The sequence below is a fragment of the Clupea harengus genome, chromosome 13 (genome assembly GCF_900700415.2).
Source record: "Clupea harengus chromosome 13, Ch_v2.0.2, whole genome shotgun sequence".
Classification (NCBI taxonomy): Eukaryota; Metazoa; Chordata; class Actinopteri; order Clupeiformes; family Clupeidae; genus Clupea; species Clupea harengus.
In genome coordinates this window covers 24,617,655-24,629,943 of record NC_045164.1, presented here as the reverse complement: position 1 = coordinate 24,629,943, position 12,289 = coordinate 24,617,655, and the positions used below count along the sequence as shown (strand labels likewise).

Here is a 12,289-nt window from a genome sequence, read left to right as displayed (position 1 = left end):
CTAGCAATGTCGGGTCGTTTTTATATATACCTATGTTTCGAAGAAAATCATATTTTATTTTTCCAATTACGAAGGGTTCGGTGAATGCACTGATGAAGCTTGCAGGGTTCAGTACCTACAATAAGGTTAAGAACCACTGGCTTAGAGGAAAGAAAGGATCTGGTGGACCAAGAGCAAGATGAAACACAGGACAACACAAGTGCACATATCTTCCATTCAAGATGGTGGGTCAACAGCCGAGAATTTACGTTTCAAATGAGTCATAGGAAGGATGAAAACAGTGCTGAAAAGTGGTATATTGGGTGCCATTAAGAAAAGTTATCCAGATCCTTCAAGAATATTCCTTTGTGAAATACTCTTATAACTTAATAACTTAATCTCAGGGAAAACATCAGCTCAATAATAGGACAATTCTAAAGATAAGGACTCCAGAAAATATTGATACTAAAGGTAAATGTACTATGTACATTTGTACTATGCACCTCTTAGAAAAACAAAAGGAAACACCGTAATGATAGATGTCATGTTGAAGGGTTTAGTCTCATGGCCAAGGAGTGCAGCGCAAATGCAGCTAACGTTTTGTCTTATCAAACGTGGATGTGACATAAAGAATAAACTTTTTTTTCCAGGTTTATCTGATACCACCATGAATTGTGCACGGCGTAAGGAGATGCCTCCCAGACAAAGATGCTCAGAATCCCCCTTTCTTTTCAGCGTCACAAAGCCACCAATCACAGCGCTTGTTTATATTGTGAGAAAGCGTGCCGGCTCATGCGGAATTGGGGGCGCATTTATAAACGCTTCGCCAGACCAAATGCAACCTTGCGTATTGTGTGCAGAGTCGAGACCGATTTGCCCTCTAGCTGCACAAAGGTAGTAGGCCCAGATACTCTGTTATAAGCGACCGGCTAATTCCTTGACAAAGTCTGGTTCATATACGTTTTGAAACTTCACATTTGAAACTGTTCGTTTAGTTTTTTAGTCATGGTTTTGATAATAATCTGCCTAAGTGTATTCGTAGCATCGTTTTCGGTCGAAGCGCGAGTGTCTAAAAGATATGTAATCGGGTGCCCTGACCGCTGCGATAAGACAATGTGTCCGACCGTACCAAAGGATTGTTCGACGGGGCAAGGTCTGGACCAGTGTAACTGCTGTCCCGTGTGCGCCTCCGGAGAGGGCGAAGCATGTGGCGGTGTTGGGAAGTTAGGAGACCCGGTGTGCGGTGAGGGACTAGAGTGCGCCGTGTCGACTGGGGTTGGGTACACCGCCACGGTCCGGAGAAGAGGTAAAACTGGCGCTTGTGTGTGCAAAGGCACGGATCCCGTGTGTGGGAGCGACGGAGTGTCCTACAGGAATATTTGCGAGCTCAAGCGAGTCAGTAGCCGGGCACAGAAACTCCAACAGCCGCCAGTGATTTTCATTCAGCGTGGAGCTTGCGGGAAATGTAAGTTAACTCATATGGTCATTGAACTGTTACAGTGAGAAAATGGACATGTCTTGTCTGTCAGCTCTGCTTATTTTTGGGCTTTAATGGTTTTTGAACACAAAAAGTTACATTTTAAAGCCAAATTTACTGAAATCAACTTAACCGATCACTTTTGGTGATTGACAGAACGGAATGAGCTGCTGTCGGTATGAATACCTGACGCGCCTTCCATCACATTTCTCAAATCTAATGGGATTTTTGTGTGTCTGTCCTGTGAATTTTGTTTTAGGGTGGAAAACACTTTCCACGACTATAACCAGTAAAACTTCTTAGCAGCCCATTGTTTTATGTGCACGACGCTTACAATTGTATCTATTGAGTTGAACACATTTTCAATAGTGTAACACTATTACAGTGCGTCTCTGTGTAGACCCCCTTTGTCTGGAACTGCTTTATCGTTTTGACAGGGAAAATAATTGCCTGCTGAGATCAAAGGTACTCAGTCTCCACTCTGTAAAATGCTAACAGCGTGAAGAATACAGCTTGATGGCATTTGATTACAGTGGTCACATACTGGTCTTTGTTGTTTATTTGGTTATTTTTGTATTTGTTATTTACTGTACATACCTGCGAAGAAGAAGCCCCTTCCGTAGCACATTGGCCATGCTACCCTTGAAGTAGACCCCCACCTCCAGGTCTGAGTTTAAGTCCCCTCTCTATCTCGGGCCAATGTGACATAACACAAAACAGACCAGTCTTATTGCTTCTCCACGCCACTGAAAAGTCTCTGTAACTCTGAGTATGTGTGCATACTGCATCTCCACTCCTCTGTAACTCTGAGTATGTGTGCATACATTTCATAACATTCCTAAGGGGGGTCACAAAGGCGCTTCAATTATAAGTTGTTTTCGAAAACTTTTTTAGACTGCTGTGTGTTCATAATGTGTGATTAACTTTGTATTTACTTATATATGAAAACACATAAGTAATGTTATGTTGGTCATTGAATTCTGCTAGAAAAATAGATTCCATTTCTCAAGGGCTTGTCCCATTACCTCTGTGTAACTTCATTGCAGCGTGTAATAACCATTATTATATAGGGTACATATCCTAGAGCTAAGGGATGATCCAGAGTGGTATTTATATTGGTTGCAGGTTTTATGTTGCTACGAAACCTGTCAGTACCATCATGATTGTAGTGTTAGTAGGACAGGTGTATAAAGCGGTTCAGACGGCCCATCCACCATAGATGTTCAAATATACAGTACAAATGCAAGTTCCAGCTTTTTTATTTGCTGCAGAAATGAAAAAAAAAAACTACGCACAACTTCTCCTCTCGTCCCAGACTTTTACACCGCGGAGGTCTCCTAATGCTCTGCAGATTTGTTCATTCTCAGTTTGTCTAAAGTATCTCAGCTTGAAGCGTCTCACTCCATGCCTGCAGCACTGTTCCAGCAGCGCTTGCGACGGCGTTTAGAGTACGTTCTCATCCAGATATATATTCCTGCAGTTCAGCCGCTGTCATATCGGCCCAATGAAGAAGTAGAGCGTGGTGCCAAGCTGCGAGAGGTCCCAGGGTTCTGGGACGGAGGCCCCCGCTCAAAACCAAATAAGCCGGGCAGGCAGCACTTCACATGATGTCATTTGCATCTGTTTCTGAAGTTGAGGGGGGGGGGGGGGGGGTTATGAAGTTATTTTGGCCGGCTCTGGGTGTAGGTCAGATTCTGCAGTCATCGCGGCGCACATGAGTTTGAAAAGCCAAACAATCGGACGATTGACATGCATGGGAAATGTCCATGAACACCCCCGAGGTGCCTCCAGTGTTGCCTTAAGACAAACGTGAAGTGAGAGTGAGGCAGCGGGGGGAAGTGATATGAGCTAAAAGCTGAGTCCTGTTATCAAGCCAAGAAAGCTGACCCTGACCGACAAGAGCTGGATTTTAGGGGTGTCAGATCTGTGGCGTGCTCTGCTGTGGGAGATGTCGTGCGCGGGGCAGGAGTTTAAGTCTTTTGTGGAGGAGGGCCCCCGCCGGCCGCAGTCTTTGATGTGGAGTGTCAGCAAGTGCAGTGTGTGTCTCTCATGTGTGCCGGCCGCTGCTTCATTCACCCTGTGATGTGGAGGGGTGCAGGGCGTTCAATGCGATCTATCACTGTCTGTCCACATCTTGCTCTCCACCCTTTTCCCTCTCCCTCTGTATCTCTCAATACCTCTGTGCTTTATCGCCGTCTCTTAGCTTCATCCCTAACTCAGTGTGTGTGTGTTTTTCCTTCACAACCCCTAGAAGTGCACAGAGGCGTCATTATCTATACCTGTATCTGTAAGGTTCAAATCATCTGTCTCTGTCTCTGTCTCTGTATTCAGATGGAAGACCGAGAGTGGGTGTTGTTCGTATCTGTGACGGACCGAGCCTCGGTTGCCGTCAAATTTGTAGGTTTGGCCCAAAAAGCTCAGGCAGAGTGAGGGTTCAAAAATATAAGTTTTATTAACTCTTCCAATATCCTGGAGTCCTGCTCAGCCTCTAATTCAGTAGAGGACAAAAATCAGCAGTCTCCAGCAATGTAACCTGCTATGCCTCTAAATTGGGTAGAGGACAACAATCAGCAGTACCAATCTCTGATTAAAAATACCTGCTAAGCCTCTTCTAAAATAGAGGTCAACAAACAGCAGTCAAAAGGGTCAACATATATGCACATACCTGAACAAGACAAAAAAAAAAAAAACCTTACACAGAACAATGAACATATATAGGAGGTGGCCAGCACCATTTCTAAAACAAAGGGTAGACACAAAAACCAACCAATACACAGGGACGAAGCAGACCCTGAGACAAACATAGCATTTCTTCGGTATCCTTACACAAAAAAATAACTATGTTATACATTATCAGGTTTTACAGGTATGTAAAATAACCACCATATTCACGTGGTCTGGCCCACACCATTTTTAAGGTCCCCTCTGCCAGTCTAGGCAATTAGCAGATTCCACGAGGTAGGATCCAATTATAATCAGTGGTATGAGTGTTTGTGTGTGAGTGTGTGTGCAAATGTCTGTTGGGTGCGCTAGTGGTCGCAAATATGGGGCAGAAGTGTGCCGTTCCTGTGCGGTCGCACCACGACCGTCACAGTATCAGAAGTCACATTTAATCGGGCAAATGTTGTTTTGACGTTGTACTAACGTAATTTTCATTGGCAATGCAATTGTTGTGCCTTCAAAGAATCAGATTGATTAAATATTGGCCTATAATGCATTCGGGGGGGAAAAATAAGTTTAGTTAAAAATGAACTGGGGGACAACTGAGGAGACATTGAACAATCAGAAACGGATAGTTTGAAAACTCAAAAGATTCTGTTTTGCATTGGAAATAGAAACTAGGTAGGCAAACAGAAAGGGCTGTTTTATCTTGTGGCCAAAATTATATGAATTGTTTGGAAGAAACAATGGCAGGTGCACAAACATGTCAATCATCGAGCTAAACCCCCCCCCCCCCCCCCCCCGAATAATAACGAGCAACTTTCATTGTGCGGTTCGAAGAAATATCTGTTTCCATCGCATTATTTGTGCCTTCCTGAATAACGTATTTGGATTCGGGTACATTCCCAACTCCCACTCGTTCTCTCGCTATCTCACCTTCCTCTCCGCCCTTCCTTCATTTCCACTCTGCTGTCATTTCCCTTCCCCTCTGATGGCTGTGATAAGTCACTTCTCAGTGCTCTGTGTATCGTGACCCCCCTGGACAGAGAGAGTGGCCCGCTCCGTGTCCGTGGCGCCCCCCGCTATAAGATCCAGCCCCCTGATAGAGCCGGCTCTGTGTCTGTCGCTCACCCTGGACGGCAGAACACTCCAGTGCAAACTTCCTGCTGTCTCAGTTCCACTGATGGTGCGGAGATAGGCCAGTGACCCATACGTGCACACACAGTGACACTGACACACACACACATGCACAGACAGACAGACAGAGAGAGAGAGAGAGAGAGAGAGACAGAGAGAGAGACAGAGAGAGAGACAGAGAGAGGCAGAGAGAGAGAGATAGAAATCATTCCCAGTCCTGTGGGCGCAGTTGCAATGATGATTTAGTCTGTGTGTGACAGGTGGGCGTGTGTTCTTAGCCAGCTCACTTTCGCAGCATAAGAGAGAGAGAGAGAGGAGGGCCGAGTTACCGTAATGTGACCCCTGCCACAGAAAGGCAATCCCTCACTCGGCACACTCACTTCCGGCTGGAAAATACTCATAAAGCTTCAGGCCCAAGACAGAATACCAGGCAGGTGTGTTTGTGTGTGTAAGGGAGAGAGAGAGAGAGAGAGAGAGAGAGAGAGAGTGTGTGTGTGTGTGTGTGTGTGTGTGTGTGTGTGTTTTAAACCGAAACTGATTGCAAGATAGTGACCCTTGGCGTCTCAGCAGATGCATAGACGTGACAGCATTGATAAAACACTGTGTTAACCTTTGTGTGTGGCCCACTTGGGTTCCCACACTCTTTAAGATGGTCTCCTGTTTCTCCACAGAGTTGTGTGTGTGTGTGTGTGTGTGTGTGTGTGTGTCCAGGGCTTTAAGATGGTCTCCTGTTTCTGTGCTGTGTGTGTGTGTGTATGTGTGTGTGTGTGTGTGTTAGTGTGTGTATGTGTGTGTGTGTGTTTATGTGTGTGTGTGTGTGTGTGTGTATGTGTGTGTGTGTGTGTGTTAGTGTGTGTATGTGTGTGTGTGTGTGTTTATGTGTGTGTGTGTGTGTGTGTGTGTGTCCAGGGCTTCCCTTGGCAGGATGAGGCTGTCTGAACAGCTCTTTGTGTCCCATAAAGCAATATCCTCTACGTGTACATTCTGTGTTTGGACGAGTAAATGTCAGGGAAGAAGCAAGCCATCCATATATTCTGTTGTTGACTCAGGCTCTCGGTTGATATTATCGTCCCTCTCAAACAACACCCTGTTACTGTCATTTACATGCTTTTGTTCATGTTGCCAATTCATTACTGTAACTGATTGCCTTTCCCCTCCATCTTACAATCGCCAAGGCCATGTTTCCTCTGAGAGTGAACTAAAAGCGAGTCGCTTGAAACGCTTGAAGCCCCTTGATGGCCAGAGTTGCTATTTTCTCTGCGCAGGGCTTTCCATATTGCCAATTGAACTCGGCCAAACTAAATGTTGATGAAACATTTGTATTCGTGCCCAAAGCCAACAAGCACTTTGGCACCAGAACAGAACATTCAAATGTGACGTGGTCTTCCGAGGTCTCAGCCCACAGCAAATAAATACAGTGTACAGATGTTCAAACTGACTCAGAACTGTCCCACTCTATCTCTCTCTAAAAAAATGAAATGAGCAGAAAGAGAGAGCTCCACAGAAACAAAGACCGACAGAATTAGGCTTGCAATATAGCTCAACATTGGTGTGTGATTTAATGCTTCAAGTCTTCCCAGTCTTAGATTTTGCTTCCAGTTGAAAGGCAGTCAAATGCCCCTCATGTTCCACAAGTGAGTCCTCATGGACTCCCCACAGAGTGGACTCTAGATCATGTACTCCACACAGAGTGGACTCTAGATCATGGACTCCCTACAGAGTGGACTCTAGATCATCCATGATTGAGAAGGTAGGGTCCTGTGGACACCATATGGGACCACATGATGTGGTTAAGGGTGGGAGATGGATGGTTGGAGCATAGGAGGTTGTGGTTGCCTGAGCAAAAACCTCTTATACATACCCCATTATAGACCTAGGAAACAAGTAGAACATTTGTTTACTGGCCATATGTTAACTGTTTTCAATTTAACTTGCATTAGCATCTTTACTTTATTTATTTATTTATTATTTTATTCAGCTTTCTGTTAATTGCCCTGGCACTCACCCAGATGCATGTGCGCAGCATATTGGCAGGAAGCGGTCAGCTTCTTAAGTGGCTAAGGGTTGTAGAAAAACACAAAGAATGCTAGCATTGCTTTCAGCAGCTTTGGAATAGATTTTGAGACCAAAATACAGATATGATTTTCACAGAAAAATAATTGCGTTTTTTAACTCAGGCCTATTGCCAGGGCATAACCACTCATCAAGGTTTTTCTCATTAAGGTCCAAGTGAAAGTGATGTACAAAAGGTCAGACAGCAATAAGTCTGGAAAGTCATGCTGAGATGTTGTGAAATGACCTTTCACACATGCACAGTTGGGGGTTGTCCTCGAAATGCACAGCTAAAATGTCTCCCCACAGACGGCATTTCCCATAATTCCCTCCTCTTGTAGACTGACTCTGCGCTTAGGGACTAAGTGATCTACAGAAAATACTGTTTTTAGCTTCCTCTCAGGCCATATACACTCATCTGGCAGAGTTTCAATGACAACAGAGAGAGAAAAAAATGATCCACTGGAAAAATTCTAAAATACGATGTATTTGGGTCAATTCTTTTTTCTTTCTTGAAGGCCTCTGCTGCATTCAGCTCAAACGTCTGCTTTGGTCTTCAAACTCAGTGAATGCTTGAAAGCATTGGGTTTGAAAGGTTCTCTTTGATCGCTTTTAATGATCTTGGCAGTTTTCCGTTTTTAATGATTTTACATTCTTTGTGTGATGTCTTTGTGCTCTTGATGTCTACATTTTGGCACAGCAAAGGTTTCTTCTCTTTGTCTGTAGCTTTCCCAACCTCCAGTCTCATCCAAGCAGTGTCTTAGAATGCTGATGTCATAAACGTGCGCCCTCTGTCTCACTGTGGTCAACAGCCTGTGGAATATTGGGTGCAGTGGCCTCTCGGTCATCACGTCTGATCCGGTTTGCTGTCTGGGTCCGTCTGTCTGTCTGGTGCTGGGTCCGCCCAAACCCTTCCTCACCAGACAGATGCATCATATTGGTCAAAGCAGTTCTGGAAATCTTCCACACTGTGGAACTTCTCACGAATCCCAGCACTGACCTCACGAATCATCATCATCACAAATCCCAGCACTGACCTCCTTTGTTGATTCAACACCGAGTAAGTTCACGGCATCTCCTGTTTTCTGAGAGTCTTTGGTGGAAACAGATATGGTGCATTTCACAAAGAAGAATTGCAAGAACTGCACCAGTTTGAGATGAAAATGACTGGAAAGAAAATCAGGTTAGTCTGACTGCCCAACTGGAGGTGAAGAGGTGAATCTGGACCTCCGTGGTCGATGCGTTTGGGCCGTCTCCTCTGATTGGGTCTGACAGTGGGTCTGGATGAGCATAGTCATCTTAGTGATCTTGGCATAGAAGTGTCCTCTTTCATTCAGATGGACACAAAAAAACTGAAAAGCCTCCAAGATCAAGTCTGATGATTCTAACCCAAGATGGCTTGTGATCCCATGGCAATGAGATAAATAGGAACTGTGTTGTTCGCTTTGGAAAGCCGATTGCGCAATTGTAGCCCTTTGTCTGTATTTGTTGAACCCAGTAGGGATGCATTTTGGTTCACCTTACTGCATTACGGCCATACAAACATCATAGCCTTGGCTGCTCCACTTCCATCACTTTGAATCAGTTTGAAAAGTCCTGAGAAGAGAAATGGATTTGAATATAGTCGGTGTAAGTTTGTTTATCTTTTGTATTTCACTTTCAGCAACCAAGGCTTGAAGAACTACGGCGTGTTTTTTTTTTTACGACGATGGCCCTCATTAAATATTCTGCCTTTTCCCAAATATGCCATATAAAAAAAAAATAACAGTGACTATGATTTTTCCAGTGCACTCTGGCAGTGGAGGAGACCAGCCCTCTGGGTTGTAATCAACCAATGTGTTTGGAAGTCCCCTTCTTTGGTCATGCCAGAGGGAGAGCGGGGATGCTGGCTGTGTAATTAAGCTTCATAGTCCAGAGCTGCACCTCGGCACATTCAAAGCTGGTTGCAGGTTTGAGAAATCCCATAACAAAGCAATGTGGCTCCCCCAAAACCTGGTCCCTATGCAGTCAGAGCGAGAGTGCCTTCTCATCTGTTGCCCATTGGTCTCATCCCTCACCACACTCTCACAAGCAGGTCTACTGATGCTGTAGCACGAGTCTGTAATTAAACACATTTACATTCAGAGGCATTCCAGAGCCGATCTCTGGTAGTACTACTGAAGATTACGATTACAGAAAGCCACCCGTGTGTGTGTGTGTGTGTGTGTGTGTGTGTGCCACTCGTATCTAGGAACGTGCAGTTTGTAAGTATACTTTGCACTCTCCCCTCCCATGGAGAAGAGACGAAAGGGAAAGTGTTGCTTTTACGATCCTGGTTTAGGAGTGGGGAAATGTCCACGATTACCATCTGAAGGGAGATAATAAACAGTTGCGTCGGGATCAAAAAGAGCCCACTTTCTCTCATTTCCCTGAGGTGTGTGTGAAATTACAGAGCACTGTCTCAGCCAACATCTCCAGACTCGTCCTTCCCATGCATCAGCTCTCGACAGATTTAGGTTCTCACGTACTGAAGCTGCTATAAGGTCCTTATGTAAGGCGTGTGTGTGTGTGTGTGTGTGTGCGTGCGTGTGTGTGCGTGTGAGTGTGTGTGTGTGTGTGTGTGTGTGTGTATGTGTGTGTGTGTGTGTGTGTGTGTGTGTGTGTGTGTGTGTGTGCAACTGATATCTGTTTAAGAAACAGAAGACACCAAGTAAACATTTCCAATGCTAATGAAACAAATGTCCCTCCCAAAAATATAGAAACAACTAAATGTTAGAATAGATCGTGTTTTAGGAGAAGACTGTTTTCAGTTTTGTCTGGCTTTACTGAAGTGGCGACATAATGTAGTGTTTGACAGCGTTTGTGTTTTATTTGACTCTAATCCTGGAGTGTGTGTGGGATGTTGTTTCAGCCCAGGACAACCCCAACAGCCTGAGACACAAGTACAACTTCATCGCTGATGTGGTGGAGAAGATCGGCCCAGCCGTGGTGCACATTGAACTCTACCGCAAGTAAGGGACACACCTTTCCTCAAAAGTTGTAGTTGGAGAATCTCTCTCTCTCTCTCTCTCTCTCGCCCCCCCCCCCCTTTCTGTCAGTCTGTCTTCCTCCTTCCCTCTCTCTCTTTCTAAATGAAGATGTAAGGCTGATCACCAGTTTTAAAGATTTATTTTTGGGCTTTTCGCCTTTAAACGGACAGGATAGTGAAGGTAGACAGGAGATGAGCTGGAGAGAGATGGGGAGTGGGATCGGGAAATGACTGCGGGTCGGATTCGAACCCGGGTCCCCGTGGGCGTTCAAGACCATTCATGGTTTTAATATTACATTAATGTGGTTTGATAAAAGAGTGTTAAACATCTCTCTCTCCCCCTCGCTCTCTCTCTCCCTCTCTCCCTCTCTCTCTCTCTCTCTCTCTCTCCCTCTCAGGATGGTGTACTCCAAGCGTGAGATGGCGGTGGCGAGTGGGTCGGGCTTCGTGGTGTCTGAAGACGGGCTGATCGTCACCAATGCCCACGTGGTGGCCAATAAGCACCGGGTGAAGGTGGAGCTGAAGAATGGAGAAACGTTTGATGCCAAGATCAAAGATGTGGACGAGAAAGCAGACATCGCCCTCATCCAGATCGACCCGCCGGTAAACAAACTACTGAGCTCTTTTACTCCCAGGATCCCCAATGTACCCAGTCAAATACATCATAGCTAGAAGTCTAGTGATTAGTCCAGTGTCAGGGATGCTGAATGCTGATTCTTACTGTAAAATAAGAGTTGTTTGTCTTCCATGGAGATGTACCATGTCAGAGTTTTATGAACTGAATGAAAGAGAGACAATATAAAGACAAAAAACCAAGAGAGAAAAGTGGGAGAGAGAGAGAGAGAGAGAAAGAGGGCAATGAAGTTTTATTTAGACTGAGGGGAAGTTTGTCTTACAGCAGCAGTCAAGCATTAAAGTGATTTTTAAACACACAGCTGCAGTGAGACGCTGATGACTTCACTCAGAGGCCATGAGCTGCGTGTGGTTAGGGGGTGAAAAACTGACCAAGACACGCTTAACACGCTCCGAGAATAGCAGGAAAATAGATGCTCTGTGTGTGTGTGTGTGTGTGTGTGTGTGTGTGTGTGTGAGTGCACTATGTATAATCAACCATATGAAATGTGAATAGGAGAAAGTTTGTGCTAGAAATGGTGCAACTAGAATCTCTTTGCTCCTCTTCACAGATATATAATTTTTACATTAGCTGCTGGCCCACACACTGACACATTTCAGTCTCCAGTCAACGTAGCCGAGGTGTATGATCACACACACACACACACACACACACACACACACACACACACACACACACACACACACACAACGTAGCCGAGGCATATGATCACACATATACACACACACACACACACACACAGACACACAGACACACAAAACGTAGCCGAGGCATATGATCAAAGAGCAGCTGTAGAGTAAACGTCTCTGAAGGTTTGGGTGTCACCATGAGGTAAGTAAGAGCTGCCAGTGAACCTCTCACCATGAGAGCGGAGAGCACTCAGAGTTAGTTAGCTGGCCTTTGGATCAGGTAAGGGGGAAAAGAGCCGCCTACTCAGATGAAAAGCCAGTTGGAGAGTATCAATAATTATGTAACCTCTGTGAAATTACAACCTGCTGAAAAGGCCTGGACGTGAAAGTAGATGTGTTTCCAAAACTAGAGAAATATCTGAGGGCACAGATACAGTATGTCTGAAATGGCAAAGCAAGCCTTATAAGGAGTGGGGTCAAACTGTATGAGTCACACACACACACACACATTTGATTTATTATATACATGCATCATTAAATACATCCATCTCTTCTTGTCTGTTCTTAAAGGTGCAGTTTGCCAATTCCATTCCCATACACTTTACATCAAATTCAGCGAATTGCTTCACATGGTCCTCTAGCTGTCCGTTCAGTGTTTGCACTCCAAATGACTCCAACGGTGTGTTCTTGCACAGTCCCGGCTCTGTGTGTGT

At 45.0% G+C, this 12,289-nt stretch overlaps 1 protein-coding gene across 1 annotated transcript in view; it reads left to right on the top strand.

Annotated features, from left to right (window-relative positions):
* The first annotated feature begins 829 nt into the window (after positions 1–829).
* htra1a (HtrA serine peptidase 1a) overlaps positions 830–12,289 on the top strand; it is a 25,776-nt gene continuing 14,316 nt past the window's right edge. The window contains exons 1-3 of the mRNA XM_012819873.3: positions 830–1,444; positions 10,197–10,296; positions 10,712–10,916. Coding sequence (XP_012675327.1) covers positions 985–1,444; positions 10,197–10,296; positions 10,712–10,916 — 765 coding nt within the window. The 5' untranslated portion in view covers positions 830–984. The remainder of the gene's footprint in view (positions 1,445–10,196; positions 10,297–10,711; positions 10,917–12,289) is intronic.